Below are 19,491 nucleotides of genomic sequence, written 5' to 3'. Positions count from 1 at the left end.
CTGGCAGCAAACAGCACTGGAAGAAGCGAAACCCGATCCCAGGGCTTGAACCCAAGTTTTCGGAGTTACTGGCTCAAGAGTCCTGATATGAGCATCACCCATCCTGAGAGACACCCAGCCTCCAGGCTTGAACTCCGGACTTTTGGAGGTGTTGGCTTAGTGTGCAGACACAGGGTTCATTGCATGCTATAGGATGCGCTTCTGCAGCCGTCTGGAATGCTCTTCCTTCCGATATTAGGAAGCCACTGGAGCTATGCACTTTTAAATTATCTCGATTGAAAACTCATTTCTTTCAAACTGCTTCTTGTGTTTAGTTTGTTGTGCTTCCCCGGCACCTCTGATTAGCACGCTTGGTTACGTACGGTGCACAAAGAGGTTTTAACATACATACATAAATACGAGCCAGATAATAATAATAATCATTGAAAAATTAAGCCCTGGTCCGAAACAATGGCCACGTTCCCCTCCGCCACTCTCCTCCTGCCCCCCCCCCCCACCCTGTCGCCACTAACCTGCTTCTCCATCTTGATGACCCTTCCCATCATGCTCTGGTCTTCGCGGACGTCTGAGGCCCCGCGGAGCTCTCGCGAGCGGATCCTTTCCGTGCTCAACGACGGCTGCACCTTCCCCAGAATCTGATCCACCCTAGGCGCGCGCACACACACACACACGGAGACAAAGCTTTGCCGGGGGCGTCGTGCCGGGGGGTTAACTGACCATGAAATATGGAACAGGAGCGAAAGATCCCGCGGCGTCAATTTTTTTTTTTTATGACTCGCAAAGTTACTTTCAGTGAGAAAAATCAAGAGCAACGTCACCTCCCCTTACCAGTGCTGTGCTCACATTTTTTTTTTCCCGCAAAGCGACAGCTGCCATCAGAGGCTCCCCACGGCAAACAAGAATAACTGTTCCCCGGGGCGCTGCTTTACGTCATGGGCGCGTTGCGGAGAGTCGCTCTCACCGGGCCTGCAGGCTCTTGATGCGGCTCAGCATGTCCAGGTGGCCCGCCGAGTACTGCTCGATGACGTCCTTCACGTCGTACGGCCGCAGCGTCTCCTTGAACTTCCTCTTGGCCACGTGGAACTTCATGATCCTGAACGAGCGCACGGCGAGGAAACCACGGCGGGCACCGCCACTTTAGTGGGGAACATTTTTTGGCTTTTGCCTCGCAGCAGCAAAGAGGAATAATCGAGTATGGATGGATCAAAGGAACCTCGGCCGCTGAGATTGTAGCGCAGTCCCTGGATGACTGCACAACTGCTCCCCATTCAAAAATACAAGGCAAAGATTCCCCCTATAGCCTCTATCACCTGTTGGGGGCAAGCATCATGAGCGAGCCCCTATTGTATGCACGTGTGTTGAACTTCTTCCGCACCGCACGAGACTCGAGAGGGACACCAAGTGGTGGTGTTGCCGGCACCACGCCCGGCCGCATTTGTCTCCCCGGCGCTGGTGTTTGCACACTGCACCAAGCAATCACTTAAGGCTGAGTCGACCTAGCCGAGGTCCAAAACTGGCTTAACATTCAAGTGTTGGAGATGGCTTCATTACATCTGCAGGATTTGCTATTTACTGCGTGGCGGCGTTATCACTGCTGTTTTGTTTGCGTGTCAGATGCCCGCTTGTAAATATAAAACGTATGCTCAGGTCTGGCCATATTGATGCTCGTTTGGTCGAACAAATGCCCCCCCCTTATTGAACTTCACCCTCGGCCTGCCCACCTTGTTCAATGCTCGCCTCGTGGAACGACTTTGGGGTCTCGCATCTGCGCAGATAGCGGTCTTCCCCGGCAGGAAGCTTTGAGGCTTTTGGACGCCTGCCTAACGCCTGTCATTTTGATCCGATGTGTCTCCGGAGGCTCGCGCTGCCGGCTAATGAAAAAGCCAAAAGTGGAATGTGCGGACCCTCCGCTGCAGCCACCAAAGTCTTTTAACGTGACAAGCGCAGTTATTGTGCTCCTCAACTCGTAAAAAAAGCCTATAACTGGATCCACAAGGGTTCCCCTTGGATTAGGACCGCCCCCCATACCCAGTACCAAAGATATATTAATTACATACTGGATGTATTGTGCTCTTGAACTCGTAAACTACATCGCCAGATAAACAGGAGGTCGTGGGTCCGACCATCACGCGTGTATATTTGGAGTTTGCGTCTCTCTCTCCCCGTGGTTGTGTGGATTATTCTCCGGGTCCTCCAGTGATTACCTTCATACCTAGAAGCATGCGTTTAGATAATATGTCTGCTTTAAATTTCCACATGATAAGCTACTTTGTTGAGCTATCATTTGTGGCCAGGTCGCTTCTAAAAAAAATATCTATACAGTAGCTCAGTGGGCCTTACCTGGTAAAATGAAAAAAAAAATAGTTTCGTATTTTTGTTTTGTTTCAGTTTGTGCAATGCTGTTAGCGAGCACCTCCTAATGTTGGTACAACACGTGACGGGGCTGTTGTGGCCAGCGCAGCTAACCTGGCCGCCTCTGTCTACTCGGGGCTCTTTTAAGGCCGAGTCGATCTAAACCTTGGTCCAGGATAGGTTTAAATACCACTGTAGTATGTTAGGCTTAGGTTGCTGTGCTTTCAGTGAGGTGCACTAGCTACTCCACTAATGCGTTCCATGAATAATAAAACCCACAGAGCTATTTAGACAGTTGGGGCAAGTGCTGTTAGCAAGCACCTATTAAGCGCATGCTGGAGTAGAAATATCCATTTGCACACTTGTCCGCATTTGACTTCCCAGTGCTGCTACACCAGCTACTCATGTTAGCTTGAGCTGACCGAGGGGAGACAAGTTCAGATATCAGTTGCCATTGACGATATTCATGGCCGGGATTGAACTCCGGTGGCAAGGTTTGAAGTGTGGTGCGCGAACCACTAATGCACAGCCTTCACCCACACGCATACATACACAGAGTGAAAGAGTAGGCCAAAATACGAATTTAGAGGGACTCTCGAGAGCTCCCTCTCGTGGAAGCTCTACTGACAGCAGAGGTGTGAATAAGCATTTGCACACATTATACAAATAGCGCCTGAATGAAAGATACTTGTTATCTTCAAATAGAAAGAAGTACTAAGCATTTTTCTTATTCATTTCTTTGATGGCATCTACATTTCACCGGGTTTGTCGCACAGTGCGCGAACCACTGCACCAATGCTGCCCACATACAAAGAGGCAAATATCCCCCGTATAGTCTTAACACACTGTAGGGGCAAGTGCTGTTAGTGAGCACCTATGAAGGTCAGTACGGTGCATGAGGGGTGGGTGTTCAGCACCACGCCCGACCGCCTTTGTCTCCCGAGTGGCGATGTTTGCACATCGCACCAGGTACACATTTTTGGCTGAGTCGACCTAGGGAAGGCCTAGACTGGTTCAGATAATCATCACTTTGTGTTGGCCACGAGCGGGAATAAAACTCGGGACGCCGGGTTTGGGGCGCAGCCTCTTTGTCTCCACATAACACGCCAGGCACACAGAGGCACTCAAACCCAGGAGCCACAGCGCAATAACATATCCACTCTCTGACGCAAGCAAGGGGCATGGGGATAATGTTGCCTTCAGGCAGTGGAGGAGTTCATCTGAGATCGTTCCATCTGGAATTAATATCAACACTTTTTTTTGGACCAAGAGAAATGTTTCCATTTCCAGCACGGTGAGCCGAAATAAAAACAATCCACTACATCGGGCAACTCGATTCTCAATTTAAAAATATAAAAATGTAATAAAGCCAAATGAAATCCCAAATGTTCCCTATTAAATAACAATAAATGGCAGGTGTAGACGACAATTAGATTTCTCCTTTGAGACGATGGATTTTCCATTTGATCTGCCCTGGGATCTCTTAACTGCAGGTGTTGTTATGAGAAGCACTTATACATGCACGTCACCATCAGCCTGTCAAATAACAATAATGGTTCTCTACTGGGTGGCAAGGGGAGGGAGGGGAACGGTGGTGCAGCGGTTAGCGCGCTGCACTACGACTCTGGCCATCTGAGTTTGACTCCCGGCCACAGCTAACATCGGTGGTGAGCATTTTTTACACCAATCTTGCCCCCCTCCCCCCTTCACCAACCCATGCTCACCAGAATGGTGAAGTATGGTCAAACAACCACCATTACCGACAAGGAATGGAGAAGAGGCCTTAAATCCCCAGTGGGTTGACAGAGTTCCGAGAATAACTTTTTAAATACTCAGATAAGCCTGAACTGAGTCTCAAGACACTGTCAGCAGGCTCCTGCTTGTGATGTTTGGAAATTTAAGGCATTTCACACGCTGCAGGAAAGCAGACTTCCTTGGAATAACACCTGCTCTGATGAAGGGTTAAACAGTCGACATTCGGCAAATATAGGCAAGCAACCTACTTGCTGTACTGTGCTACTATACGCATCGCCACGTGGTCCTGCATACCACAGTCTCACAGAGATTGGCCTCTACCATAGGGATGTGGAATTTGCAATGCTGGTTCACCATTGGAAGGCGAGCACCACCTCCATTGGGGGATAGGTTTTTGGGTCTTTGAGTAATTTATCCTCCTGTGTTGACCCTGTGAGTAAATTGTGTTTTTCAGGCGGTGAAATGTAACATTACCTTGAAGCCATGAGTCATTTTGATAAATACTGTGCACGCTTGAATGCAAAACTTGTGTGGAATGCATGAACTAGAGCCATACATTTTAAATGCGATGCTACTATGAATAATTGTCGATGCTAAACTCAAGCTATGTAGCAAAAGTTTGTATGCCTTTTATAATGATTATCCACTAACTTTAAATAACTCACGTAATTAAGATGTGTTTTTACGCATAAAACTCCCAGAAACGCAGCTTATCTTGAGCGCTGAAAATAATAATAACAACACCACTAATTTACCCAGATAAGCCACAAAGAGTCTCAAGCCTCTGCTTAAGGAGCGTCCTGCTTTGGGATGTTTGCCTCCATGTGGGAGGAGACCACTGAACCCAGATGGCACCCACGACCCTGAGTTCGATTGCCTGCCACTCAACACTGCCATCGCGAAAGGGTCGTTTTTGTGCATTGCGCACACCAACCTTGCCGTGTAAGAAACATTTAGAAACGTTGAGATCGCAATTGAAACCGTTGTGATAATTATCAGGGCGATGAAAGCGGTAACACTTGTCGCCTCGTCCCCCACAGCCAGTAGTGCCTGGGTTCGATGCCGGACGAGGGGCGATTTTATTTGTGGCGTTTGTATGTTCTCACCCAGTCCTGCATGGGTTTCTCTCGGAAAGGGTAGGGCCTTTTTAAAAAATAATTTCCCATAATTTCGATACTGGCAAAAAGGTCCCATAGATTTTTTTTCTTTCATCGTTACGTTTTCCGGTTTCCTCCCATAGCAAAACAAACCCCCCCCCCCCCCCCACCGTATTATGCTGCCGGTATTGGCCGAATATCCCAATGCTGAAAGATGACCTGTGCACATTGCCCCATTCAGATTACGCATCGCAAAATCGCCACCTGCCGCGGAAACATTGCAGGCCGCTCCCGAAAGAGGGTTAAAGATCAGTAAGGCTTCCCCTGGGTAAACATGCGTAGTTGTAACAATAATAACAATATCAATGTTAACCGCTATAATTATATCTATGGGACCTTTTTGCCAGTATTAAAAATGATGAAAAATAAGATTAGGGTTTTACCCTTTCTGGCAATAAAACAGGTGTTCAGATGTTCAAACACCAAATAGGTACCTTTTGCAAGCCATTAAGTCTGCATCAACCACACGTACTTGTGGCAAAACCTGCAAACAAACATTCTCTGATAATTATATATGGCATTGTCCTTGAAACTGATTGGCCTACACCACCACACAGCCTTCTTCATGGCCTTGTCTCACCACCAGTGTCAGACCAGAGGACGTCAAAAGGCGAACAGTACAAAGACAATGCCACTATCAGATCACTTATAGCTCGAGTCGAGCAGTTATAACTGCAAAAGGTATCTGTTTGGTGTTTGAACGTCTTAACGCCTGTTTTATTGCGATAATTATGTGACCGTGGAATTGACCACCTGCAAGACGAGAGTCGTTTTGGCTTTCTGGTTGTGCCCTCTTTTTTATTATTATTTACACGCTTTTATTTAACTCACTCTGTCTGTTGTTGTTGTTGTTGTTGTCGTATCCTCTAATCTTGTAACTCAATTTTAACCCACTTCCCAATGTGGTATCGACTGCAAACTTGGTATACTTATGTCATACTGATGACAATGCTATATTCTATCATAAAAAAATATTTGACACAATCTTTTTTATATGTTATGTTTCGGATGGGGTCTAATTGTCCACGCTCAACTCACGTTGGCTGTAAATCACCATGGTCCCCTGACGTTATGGCAAGCTTCGGGGCCACTTCCTGGAGTCGTGGAGTTCTGCCATTACGAGCACGGTACATTTCATTAAAGCGTGTTTTAAAAAAAAAGTATTTTTAAATATTACTTATTCCCCCTTTGTATTGCAACTCAACGCATATCCAGTACAAAGCACCCATCACAGTACGGGAGGCGGGGGGGGGGGTGTGCATGAGGAAAGGACTTTGTCCCCAGCACCATAACAACGTCTAGGGCTATGTCTCCCATGATATGATGCCAATGGCACCGGGGTGCCGCGGTGGCGAGATATTAACCACCTCGCTCGGTATACAAGAGAAACTCCGTGAAAAAAAACAAAGCCCGAGTTGGGTGCGCCAGGGGCTTAACGATGTTGAGAAAATTTGGGGTCTCTCTGTGCCATCTAGGTAGGGACCTCAAGCGAGAGCATGAAAGTTTACATGGGGAGGGAAGGTCGAGGGGAAAGACAACCAACATAACGGGGTAAAGGTGGACAGGGAAAAGGGAAGATGAGTAGGGGGCGTGTTCCCTCCTTTAACAGGCCCCTGCAGGGTGGGCTGGTAGGACAAGTCTCTGCGCGGTCTATTGATGATTTTACACCCAACAGCACGAGATTTCACTTCGTTAAAGTATTGAAAGGGGACGGACAGGACGGACGGACACATTAATCTATTGCAGGCTGGTACACTCAGTTTACAACTTCGTTCCTACCAGTAAAATGTGTCAATGTACTCTTTGCGCACCAGAGGAGTTCTTGTGATTGACAGGAAGGATCCACGCTTACCGGATGGCTCGAACGACGGTGCGGAGAGTGGGGCTCAGGTTCTCCAGGGAGAGGTCGCACTGACATCTCTTGTCATCGCAGGTCTCCTCCGATGCCTCCGCTTTGCAAGACAGAAGGCGGGGGCAGGGAAACGCAACGCGCAACCTCAATGAGGCCCAGGGCCGTTCAGAATGGGGAATACAAACAAGGGCGATTTGCCACGGGGTCCTTTAAGTTTTGTTAGCCCGTCCGTAGGAGGAGCTTCTCCGGTAAACATCTGGCTTTAATACAAACAATATACATATTAAAACTGGCCGAATGACCCAAGCCAGTGCCCCCTCTTGAATTTTTTTCTTCTGAAATTAATTCAACGCTTTCTTGCATAAATGATTTTATAACGTAATATGCGTATATGTATACAACAAGTTGTGCATTTTCATTAAATGTCTTGTATATAATTAACCAGGTGAATGCGCATTGAGTAACTGTGTGGGCATGAATAATTGCAGTTACTTGGGCATAGTTTTAGATATTTAATTGTCTCGTTGGAGGTGTGTGTTTTTTTTTAAATTGAGACCTGGCATATGATGATCGCACCGTGTGTATGTGTCCGCGCGTGTGGGTGCACGATGCCTTGGTCTGGCTCTGAGCTCTGAAATATTTACATTTAAGGCCTTGAAGTTGCAAAAACGTGTCAATAAATTCACTGATGCGATTTCTCACGGTGATGGGCCATGAATATTGATTCGGCTGTTATTTTCTGCACCGTCCGTGCGTGCAAATGCATGCGCACACATCATGGCCCTCGCCCGAGTGAGTATTAGTGCGGGACGCAAGTTATTGCCGTATACATGTGTGTGCATGAGGACTTTTTTCGTCAAAGTCCTCGGCTTTGGCCGTTTTAGCATGCAAGTGAGCGGCATGGTTATTCTAGTGAGATGTGTTAAAGAGAGTCAACAGAAACATTCTGATTGAATTTAAATGATATATTTTGATGGATTCACACCAAAATTGGATGCATTAATAACTAAATATATTAAATTTACAACGTGGATGGTAAACCGTAGGCTGTGTTTATACGATACTCTGCGAGCCAAAGCCTGTCGCAAATTCAGAGCCACAGAGTTCGGTTTGCTCCATTGCTCAATGTATTACTTCACCCTTCGTTACAGTTAGAGTTGGGGATTGTGTTTCGATTAGTGATGGGGTTTGCAACTTTATTAATATTTTCATGCCACTCTAGCACCGTTTATTTATTAGCCTTTTTAAAACATCCGAGTTTCGTCAGATCCACACAGTGCGGAGTGAATAATTTCACACGACAAGATATAACTGCTCGACCCGAGCTCTCAATGCTCTGATAATTGCATTGCATCTTTCTACTGTTCACCATTTTGGCGTTCCCTGGTGTGACTCTGTGTGAGAAAAGGACACAAAGAAGGCTGTCTCTCTTGTAGGCCAATCAGTTTCATAGACAATGCATATATATAAAATTATCAAAGCATGTTTTTGTTCGCATGTTCTATGTATTTTGCTGTTTAAACATCTTAACACCTGTTTTAGTGAAACTTTATTTGGCGTTTTCGTGACCGCAGGAATTACTCTTTGGTTATTTTGGTAAAGTCACGTAGAAAGAGAAAGTAATGAATTAAATAAAAGCATACGACGCTTCGATTGCCACACAAGCAATCGTCATAATTAGGTACTAATGAAAGAGAAAAGAAATCTCGTAAATCTTAGAAATATAATGCAATACAGCACTGATAGTGGGCAATTATAAGTCAACAATATAGCACAGATAGTGGGCTAACACAACAGTCAACACCCTACAAAAAGGGTAGGGTGTTGACTGTTATGTTAGCCAGTGTGCTGTATTGCATTATATTTCTAAGTATACTATTTTTCGATTTAAAGCTTTCGTGACTGCAAGGATTCATCTTCTTTGGTTCTTTTGGCAAAGTCATGTAGAATGAGAATAAAATAAGAAAAGTATTGCTTTATTTTATTATTTTATTCTAAGTATACTAGGTTTGTTTTCTCTTTCATTTGTACCTGATGACGATTGCTTGTGTTGCAATCGAAACGTCGTATGCTATTATTTAATTTATTATTTTCTCTTTCTACCTGTTTTAGTGCCAGAAAAGGCATTGCCCGAAACATTAGCTAATGCATCGTCTCTTTAAAGGCAGTGCCATAGTTTTATATTTGTGTTAATATTAGACACGTCCATCATAACGATGAAAATAATGTACAGTCCTTTGCAATTATCCACTGCTGGATGGAGACCTACTGACATGTTGGCTGTGGGGGTTGTTTGACCATACTTCCCCAAAATGGTCAGGGGGAGTTGGTGTCAGGCACCAGGACCAATTTAGATATAAATCCACTCATGTTAGCCGTGGCTGAGTTCATATCGCACTGTGCTAACCATAATTAGGATAAGGCTGTTGTAAACATTTGGGCCAGTGTTAGTGTCAATGTTAGTGTGCAGTAGGGTAAGTGCGAGAGTGCAGTTTGAGGTTAGCGCCATTGTTGATGGTTAAGGTTATGGTGAAGGCAAGTTCCAGAGTTATGTTTAAGGTTAGGGCTCTTGTTGAGTGAGGGTTAGTGGTCATGTAAAAGGTTAAGACTCGGGTAGGGCTCTAGACAGTGGGTACATTCATTCAGGCGTGGCTCCTTCACCAAATGCACCTTGGGTATCTTAAATTGCATTAATTTCCCCTCTCATGCGTCAGATCCTTTATGGCCGCATGAGGACGGAGGATGACTGAAAACACAGCCGGACTGCAGGCTGAGAGGGAGCCTGCCTCGCGAGGACTGGCCACTAGATGGCCAGGCTTTACAGGCGAACGCACTCAACAAGCCTGTCCTCGAGTGACGGCGGGTAAGCTAACCTGGCTCAGACCGAGGGCTCCATTCCACGCGGATATTGTGGCCGTCATTCCCTAGAAAAGTGGCCGAATGACGGCGGATCAAAAAATTCAATCCTGAACAAAAATTAGAATCCGCATTTGGAAAATTAAAGGGCGGCCAATTGTGCACAGACATTGAACTGTTACCAGCACCGCGACGCGTGGCCCATCGCTGGCACGGTTTAGGCACGGGCCGACAACTCCACAGTTTCCACAAATGTGGCTTTCATTCGATAACTGGCCACGGCACTCGACAGCGGCGCTTGTAGGCGAGCCTCCCCCCCCCTCCCCCCCCCCCGGGAAAAGTCGGCCTTGAAATGTGTGCCTAGAACGGTGGGCAATCCAGGGGTAAGGGTTGGTGGATTACCACGGGATCCCACGGCCAGTGGTGTAGCAACATCATCTCAGGGGGTGTGGCAATAGGGTCAGGTGGGGCCCCAATATTTGATTTGTCTTGCACGGTCGCACCTAGGCTGTTACATATCTGGGCTTCCTCTTGCCTTATCACATCCTAGTGCTCAAGCCCTGTGTCGCGCCAACCCGGAAGAACGGTTCTGCTTGTCTATCTGGTTACACTGTCATGACGGCAACATAGAAACACGCGTGCGGTGCGCAATTTGCGGAAGCCAAACGTTACTGCTCTCGTTACAATTAAAACGTGGAACGCAAATGAAAGCAAGTTTGTAAAAAAAAACTATTTTTAAACCACGTTTTAAAGAAGTGTTGTTCTTTCACACCGTTGTTGAGAACCATATTCCATGGCGGTTGTCAAGGGGACCTCCAACTCGTAGCTTTGGCCACCAGGGGGCGGGGGCACAAGGCCCCCCCCCGTCTGCCCCACGACCACTATGCTAACAAGCTGGCCAATCCCACCCCCTAGTCCCCCAAATAAACCCCTCTCCGCCTGCTCTGATGGGTCCAGTGTAGCCGATACCGTCGATGGAACTGGTAATGCCGTCCAGAATGTCAGGATATTGCAACGTATAATGCGAGTGAGGATGTGGAATAAAAAAATATTTGGCCGAAAGAAACGTGCGGATACATCGGCTGTGGAGTGGACGTCCTAAGATACGGAGCGAGAACTTGCCACTTGTCCAATAAGCCGACTTCTGCCCGTTGCCATCATTAAGTCATCACTCATAATCGTCACGTGCCAGCCATTCTGATTCCACTGCCACTGGTGCATAATTATCAGCAGCATCATCACTCACCTGTCAACCCATACGGTTTAGCCCGTGTGCTTGTACAGGGAAATTGAGTTTTCAAGGTCCATACGGCGTACGGCCGTTTCAATGCAGGCACATGTTTTTTGTCTTTGTTTGTGTTTCTCCCTTGTGATGGGACTTTGTAGGATGAACGTTGAGATGTATAAGGGGCACGGGGTGACCAATAAGGTCTGAATTGGTCTGTAACAAGGTAGGGCACTGATAAGGGGTTGACAGGTATGTCATCATCACAGTGAACCAGTCTCTCTCCACTGCTAGACAACGTTCCACCACCACACTGAGCCAGTTTCTCTCTATTGCTAGGCTATAGAGTTCACCACCACAACCACGCTCAGCCAATCTCTCTCCACTGCTAGACAATGCATCACCGCCACCGCACCACACCGAGCCAGTCTCTCTCCACTGCTGGCTGGCCGCGTACCCTCGGAGCACTGGCGAGACTGCGACGCGCGGAGCCGCAGCGATGGTCGGAAGCGCGTGCGGTCGTTGAAGCTCCAGCTCTTGGTGACCTTCGCCGGGCTGCCGGGCCCGGCCGCGTCCGCGCTGGGGGAGCGGCGGACAGCGCCCGGGGCGCACCGGCCCCCCGCGCCGCCACGGGGTGGGGGGCCAGGGGCGCCTGCCCCTGCCGTGCCGCCTCCGCCCCCGCCGCCCGCAACTCCTCCGGCGCCGCGCGGGCTCGACAGGCGGACGCGCTCGCGCAGACTCAGCTTCTGGCTGCGCGCGCGGGATGGACACGTTGTTGCGCACGCACGTTCAGCGCGTGCGCACGCGCGTGGACGCGTAACGGGCTGTTCGGAGCGAGCGGTCACAATGAAGGGGTCACAATGAAGGGGTCGCAACGGCACAAGAGGCGGTGGGTGGGGTGGGGGTGTCTTAGCGATGTTTTATGCACACCGCACCAGGTGCTCATTGGAGGCTGAGTCGACCTAGGGGTGGCCCAGGACAGGGTTCAGATAATCGCCATCACCGGTGTTGGCCGTGAGCGGGAATCGAACTCGGGTCGCCGGGTTCGTCGCGCAGCGAGCTAACTGCCGCACCACCACTCCCCACACAAGTACAAAGACCGCCCGTGTAGCCACTAACAGGCTGTTGGGGCAAGTTCTGTTGGCGAGCACCTATTAAGGCCGGAATGTTGATAAGGGTGGTGTGGTAATCACAACATCTCCCCAGCGGCGATGTTCTATACACACCGCACCTGGCACTTTTGTTTTTGTTAAGGCTGAGTCGACATCAAGCTCGGAGGCCTCGACTGGACAGGAACAATGCAATTCACGAGGGAATGCAAGAGGGGACATTGCCTGGCAGCGGGGTAGTCAGCGGATCGACAGCAGCGACCGAGCGGCGGTTCGGATAGCACTCGCCACTACGCCACACCCACCCACTGCCACATCGATAAACACGCAAACACACACACACACGCACGCGCGCGTTATATTAACAGTGACCGAAGGAAAGATGCGTGCCATCTTCAACTCAGAAGTATCTCGCTTGGCTCTAAGTCTTTCTCTCGCCGGTTACTTCTCGCTTACGGAGTCCTCCTTTACAGGCGGGGCACTTTGAGATTACATTTTTTTAAGGGCGCTTCATGACTTAAATTATTATTATTAAAATTAGTGCATTCAAACGCGGTGCAGGGGATGAGCTTTGAAGCCACCAAACGATAAGCTTGCGTAATTCACCGCGTTAAGTCGTGGCGCCAGAGCGCAAATTCCACAACTCTTCTCAGCACATTACTAATGCTCCTTCATCAAACTATGAGGGGTGTAACTCAGTTTTCCAGACGCAGCACGGCCAGGGACGCGACTGATTGGTGGGGAAACGCGCTTGCGTGAAGGTGGGACATTGAGCGGTGGCACCTAAACCCCGTGGCCCTGAGCCTCATTAGCGGTCCGATAGCACTCACAACGCGCTGATGCCTGAAGCTCTGGAATATGAATTCATGAACGTGCAGCTGAAGGTTCTGCGGAAGGTGTGAGCCTACTTTATTTAAACGAAACAACTCATTAAAATACGCGGGTCTCAGGTGGCACATTGCACTTCAATGTGCCACAGCATGCCGGTGTGCATGGAATAAGTGCTGGCAGCGCGCTCACGGTATAAAAAAACGGGTGTGGTCACCCCACTCCCGTGGTACGGTGACGTGTGAGCAGGGGGGGTTGGTGGATCATGAGAAGAATGAATCTGAATTTGTATTCACACTGGAGGAATCCGATGAGCTATGAAGCTCGTTTTCACTGACGCCCAGTCGGAGCCGGTCAGAAAGTTGATCACATGCTCGAGGGCAACAAGACAACCAGAGAGATGGCGGTGCAACATAGCAAGTCAGCTTTTGTGTGTACCTACTTGGATTAATTGTTGCATGCTATCCCTCATCTAAGTGGATATTTTGCAGGTACAGTAGTCAGGTCTGAGAGGACATCCACGAGGCAGAAAGAGTGATGAAATCAGCTCGTGCGCTGGCACACACAGCTATTCTGGGCGGATTAGTATGGCGCATGATGGTGAGAGACGGCGGTGAATTGAGGAGGCCTTCATCCAGCAGTGGATCGGCCATGGCTGACGACGGCGATGAATGCTCGTACCACCACAAGTGGCCTGCCGCTCAGCTGACTGCCGTGTGTTCAATTTATACTACCAGTTGGACAAAAATGGGGGTATTTGGGAAACTTGCACCATTGTTTCAACTTCCATGCCGGGAGGAAGTGCCCAAATATCCCACGCAGGAATTATCGTCCTGAGGCTCAGTGAAGCATTTTTTTTTTAGAAAGAAGACATTTGTTAGGAGACACCACAACCACATTTACCACGTATAGTTTGTGTGTTAATGTGCCTGAAGGCCGCACTACTATAAATTTGGTTAAATTGTAATTTGAGAGAATATCAAAGTGAGGGCAGTGGGGACGTTGCAAAATCAGGTTTTGGAGCGACGCTCAAAAGGTCAGGGAGCGAGGGGAAGACCCAATGGCGGAGCCACGATTTTCAGGTAGGGGGGGCAACCCCTCCAGCAATGAAAAATGATTGAGGAGTTGTTAGTAAGTAAGGACTTGTCCCTTGCTTTTTATTCGACGCGTGTGCGGCGATGGTGTAGTCATCGATTGAGGTTCGACTTCGAACCGCGTTGTGTGATCGCCATCGCGCTCGCTGAAGGTGAATGCCTTCAGGGAAGTCGTGGACTGTATACGCAACTGCGCAACAATTCTGTGAGTCACTTATAACCGCTTTGTCGTTACTTATTGCCAATTATGGACTCAGACTATTGTCCTATCACCTCATAGAGTTCCTGGCACGTAATAATATGCTACACAGTGGCAGTGGGGGTTGCAAAAATGCCGATTTATTACTAATAAACCCAAATGATCCGATCGAAATTAGGGATTTCGATCGGATCATTGGGGGGGCACGTGCCACCCCTCCCCCCAGTGGGAAGACCTAAAGCCGGATGGTGGTGGCGGTGTTCAGAATGGACCTTGATTGTCGGGTGTTGACCACGCAACTGCTGTGGGATCTGGCAGAAGGAAGGAAGCAATGGCACAAATAGTATAGCATCAATGACATTGGCTGCAATGACCTCTTGAAGTCGACCATTAAAACAACAGTTACACCCCTAACGTTGTTCTCTCTCTCTCTCAGTTGAGGCAATGGAGGAGAATAAACAGACAGAGGTGAGCGGGGGTGAGGAAGGATGCGATGGGAGCTTTATAATGGAGCTCGAAGTCGACTTCGGGGGAGAGAGGAGTGTGAGCTCGGGGGTCCGGCGCGATGCCAAGATTTGAACTTTCTGGCAACGCCGAGGTCAGGGTTAAGTGGCAGAAGAAGGTGAATTCTGCGAGGAGCATTTACGTCGACAAAGGTTACGACTCAAGTCGGCTAAGGTGCGGACTTGTGAAGTCAGATGGTTATCACCTGCTGCGTGCGAATGTCCAGATTCACGTCATCATTATTTGCCGTCTATTGCTGGCAAACCGCCTTCATAATGAACGCAACAGCAGGCAAAATGCGCAGCCAATTCCAGAGTAAAACGAAAGTTATAGTGAGTTGTGGCCAAACAGATGCGCACCGTATTCCTCAGATTATAAGACCCCCCCCCCCCCCCTGAAAGAGTAAGGCTCGCCCCACATTTGTGCTCGGGGTTAATAAAGGAATACGGATATGGTTACACAGAGCTATCAACCTTTTTCGAAAAAGAGTGCCTTCAAATTTGGAGAATGCGGTAACTCTAAATACGGGGAATGCTGTGGACAAAATCACGCACGTAATTAATCGCTCGTGTGAATCCTTGAAAGTGGTGTTTAGCTAAAAATCTATTATTCAACAGGCACATTTTCATGGAAATATCAAGACCGCTCCAAGCAGCTTTAATAGACCGATGCTTGAAATGACAAGGCGTACTGTAATCGCTCAGGGAATGTAGCTCTCTTGGGGGGGGGGGAAGCCCCCCTCAATAAAAACACATAAACGCTAAAGCGATTCACTGCGAATGTTTTTCGCGATCGTCCTCTGGGGCTCTCTCCGACGTGGCAGCGTTTGTGTTGGTCCACGTTGTTGTTGTTAGACAACGTGGCAGCGTTTGTGTTGGTCCAGGTTGTTGTTGTTAGACAACGTGGTAGCGTTTGTGTTGGTCCACGTTGTTGTTGTTATTGTTGTTAGACAACGTGGCGCGTTTGTGTTGGTCCACGTTGTTTTTGTTAGACAACGTGGTAGCGTTTGTGTTGGTCCACGTTGTTGTTGTTGTTGTTAGACAACGTTGTAGCGTTTGTGTTGGTCCACGTTGTTGTTGTTAGACAACGTGGTAGCGTTTGTGCCGACAGCTTCTTCAGCCCATGCAGCAAAACGTCGGACATCGGGCTAACACGCGATACGAACCAGTATCGCGTGGGAGATGTATTAAAGTGATATTTATTTATTCGGGAAAGCCTCGTCGAGGACTGGGACTCTTTTCAATGTCTCGCCTGCAAGGGATGTTTGGGGGGGGGGGGATGAATCCCTTTTGGGTATTTGAACACGTGCGAAGACACAGGAATTACTAAATAAAACTCACTCATCCGAGGGGATACTATTTAATCATCCATAAAGTTGTTATTCTCTTTGCCGTACTGCTGTGCAAAAGCTTCCTTCGCAGCAACCCTGTCATCAAATGTTCTCAGCATCATCTACCAAAGCCCCATCTTTGAAAGCCACGGATTATCGCTTCATTGGAATCGCTTGAGTTACATATCAATTCATAATAAGCCTACGTGTTAAAGTTACATAGCAATCTCTGAGATCCAAGGCTGATTTTTTTACAAGGTGTCTTGTTTGAGATATTTGGTTAAAAAAATATGTTTTTGAGGAAACTGGAGTGCCCAGAAACAAAGCACACGCAGTTAAACGGGGCAATGATTGGACGCGCGGTTATGATATGGGCTGTAGCTATTGAGGTTTGGATGCAATGAAAACCACAACAAATATCCATCATTCAACAAATAATAGAGCATTTTCCAGGTGCAATTATAATCAAAGCAGCCATACTCAAATGAAAATGGTCATACCATAAACACGAGGGTGTTGACAATGAGATTTGCCATTTGTAAAAGATGCATTTAAAAAAACAGCTCACACTGTGCATCGTCAAAGTGAGAGATAACAGCATATCACAGTTACTGTATTCATCCGTCACACAAGGCTATTTATAAACATGTAGGGCTTAGCAAGGATTACAGTTGCACTGAGACACAGAGCAGCGAATACATTGTACGGAAGGGCCAATAGCTTTGTGCGTGCGCGATGAGGTGCCCGTGTCCGAAAGGGTACATTTGATACATCCCCGCATTCACGTCACATTAACGTATCGCTGCATGCAACGTGCGCTCACCCTAACTTCACGTTGAAACGGGGAAATTAAGGAGGGGAGTCTCGGTGATTCATACGCTATTGCATCGTTTGAAAATGAGAGCTCGGTGCTGGAGGTGCGGAATTATGGGATGGCCTTAAACAAGATTTGGTAGCCTCCGTTGACCCGAGGCAGATAACCGCGCACGATCACGTGGCGAGCGTAATCAGCCGGCTGCCAACAGGAAAAAAAAAATTGGGCATCTCAAAATAGGAAATACAATTTTCCGCTTGACCGTGTTTCGTCAAATGTCACCTGTTGGGCAATGACTTCCCTCCGCTCGTTCTCGTTTATTATTGAAAAAAATATCAACAGAGTGCTGGTAAAGGGATACAGCTGGGGGTTTTGAGTGCGGACGTTTCACTTTGGTCAACAAGGCCACGTGGCATTTGGATGAAGGTGGAGAGGAGACTTTTGAACCTTTCACAGGCCCAGGAGGTTGTGAAGTTTCTCGAGCGTCTTCCTCCCCGCCCAACCTGAGTGACTCCAACCTTACAACCTCCCCCCCCCAGTTCGTTCTCTCTGTTGGGCCCACTCTGGCCTCCTTCTCAAAACCCTCGCCCTTCTCTGGGCCACTATCCGGTGGCCGCTCTTTCGCAGCCACTATGCCACCGCCCCTCTAGAACTCGACGAATCTCCGTCTCTCCTGGACCCTCCCTCCCCCCATCTTCCAACCAACTTCCCACGTGGAACGGAACGTGTCCGATTGCGTTCCCGCTTAGCGCCACCACCTGTTGTTGCATGTGTAGTGGATTAACACGCGCATACGGGGGGGGGAGGGAATGGTAAAGACGCGCGAGTTATGGACAGTGGGGTTAACGTAGGGCCGGCCAGGTGTGGGAAACTGTGCGGTACTGACGGGCACATTAAGCTGGAGAGCGATGTAGGGCTGTGATTGTCTGGGGTTGTTGTCAAGGGCGGAGTGGCGACGGAATGTCTGGGAATAGAGGGGGGCAAGTAACAAGTGCGGGGGGGCGCGGGGCGTCGGTGGCACGCGGACTAATTGATTGGTTGGTAATGAGAACGGGGATATATATTTCGTGAGACGGGAAGAACGAGTTGAGTTGTTGTCGCTGGGACTGGAACAAAGCAGGTCGGGGAGAACCGGAGCGAAGGCATAGGAGACAGAACAGGCTATCAGTAGAGTAGAGACAAGCAGAGACAGGCAGAGACAGGCAGAGACGGAGTGGGACAGAGACAGGGAGAGACAGACAGCGAGAGAGAGACAGATACAGCGTGAGAGAGAGACAGAGACAGCGAGCGACGGAGAGAGACAGAGACAGCGAGCGACGGAGAGAGACAGAGACAGCGAGCGACGGAGAGAGACAGAGACAGCGAGTGACGGAGAGAGAGACAGCGAGCGACGGAGAGAGACAGAGACAGCGAGTGACGGAGAGAGACAGAGACAGCGAGCGACGGAGAGAGACAGAGACAGCGAGCGACGGAGAGAGAGACAGAGACAGCGAGTGACGGAGAGAGACAGAGACAGCGAGTGACGGAGAGAGACAGACAGCGAGTGACGGAGAGAGAGACAGAGACAGCGAGTGACGGAGAGAGACAGGGACAGCGAGCGACGGAGAGAGACGGAGACAGCGAGTGACGGAGAGAGACAGGGACGACGCAGAGTGACGGAGAGGGTTAGGGGAGGAAGCGGAGTGAGGGAGAGCGGGGCGAGCGAGCTGCGGCTAAGCGGAATGTGAAGAGTCACAGACGTAATGTGAAGAGTCACAGACGTCATGTGAAGAGTCACAGACGTAATGTGAAGAGTCACAGACGCAATGTGAAGAGTCACAGACGTCATGTGAAGAGTCACAGACGTAATGTGAAGAGTCACAGACGTAATGTGAAGAGTTGTAATAAAAGTGGTGTCGGAGAAAACAAGAAAGTTGTCCGCGTCTAGTCGACCCACTACACATGTATGTTGAGCTTTTTTCGCACCGTACGTAGCCATACATGCAAATCACGACTACAATTGTATCTGTTGGACTGTGCTTTCCATCTTCCCAACTCTTCCATCTCTCTCCCCTCTCACTCGGTGTCCGATTCGTGACCCTCCCAATAGCGTGGCGCTTGGAGGCGCTAGGTTTTGTGATTGAGCGCCACGTAAATGAACGTTGTTGTTGATATTCGGTGCTTTTTCTGGAAGACTTTGCTGGTTTTTTTTCCTGAATTTTTCTGTTGCGCATAGTCACTTTAAGATGTTACTTGTCCATGCTTTTGTTTGTTGCGGTTGCACCCGATTCAAGAGCCGCATGGCTCACTGGGGCTATACCTAATAAATGAAATTGAAAACTGAAAAAAAAAACTGGTGTCGGGTCCAGAAGTCTCTCTCTGGTTTATGCAACGAAATGTGTAAATGGGACGGTCTGACAGGGCACTGCGGTGGCGA

At 48.6% G+C, this 19,491-nt stretch overlaps 1 protein-coding gene across 2 annotated transcripts in view; it reads right to left on the bottom strand.

Annotated features, from left to right (window-relative positions):
- Positions 1-19,491, bottom strand: part of LOC116941564 (potassium voltage-gated channel subfamily KQT member 4-like) — a 262,834-nt gene that overhangs the window by 17,121 nt on the left and 226,222 nt on the right. The window contains exons 10-14 of one of the 2 annotated variants that reach the window (XM_032952741.2): positions 14,700-14,738; positions 11,655-11,947; positions 7,117-7,216; positions 962-1,093; positions 513-645 (exon numbers count right to left, since the gene is read on the bottom strand). In XM_032952741.2, coding sequence (XP_032808632.2) covers positions 513-645; positions 962-1,093; positions 7,117-7,216; positions 11,655-11,947; positions 14,700-14,738 — 697 coding nt within the window. The remainder of the gene's footprint in view (positions 1-512; positions 646-961; positions 1,094-7,116; positions 7,217-11,654; positions 11,948-14,699; positions 14,739-19,491) is intronic. The other variant, XM_032952742.2, reaches the window with a different exon arrangement.

The sequence above is a fragment of the Petromyzon marinus genome, chromosome 12 (genome assembly GCF_048934315.1).
Source record: "Petromyzon marinus isolate PM22_M1 ecotype Great Lakes invasive population chromosome 12, UKy_Petmar_22M1.pri1.0, whole genome shotgun sequence".
Classification (NCBI taxonomy): domain Eukaryota; kingdom Metazoa; phylum Chordata; class Hyperoartia; order Petromyzontiformes; family Petromyzontidae; genus Petromyzon; species Petromyzon marinus.
This window is presented reverse-complemented; position numbering and strand designations above follow the sequence as displayed.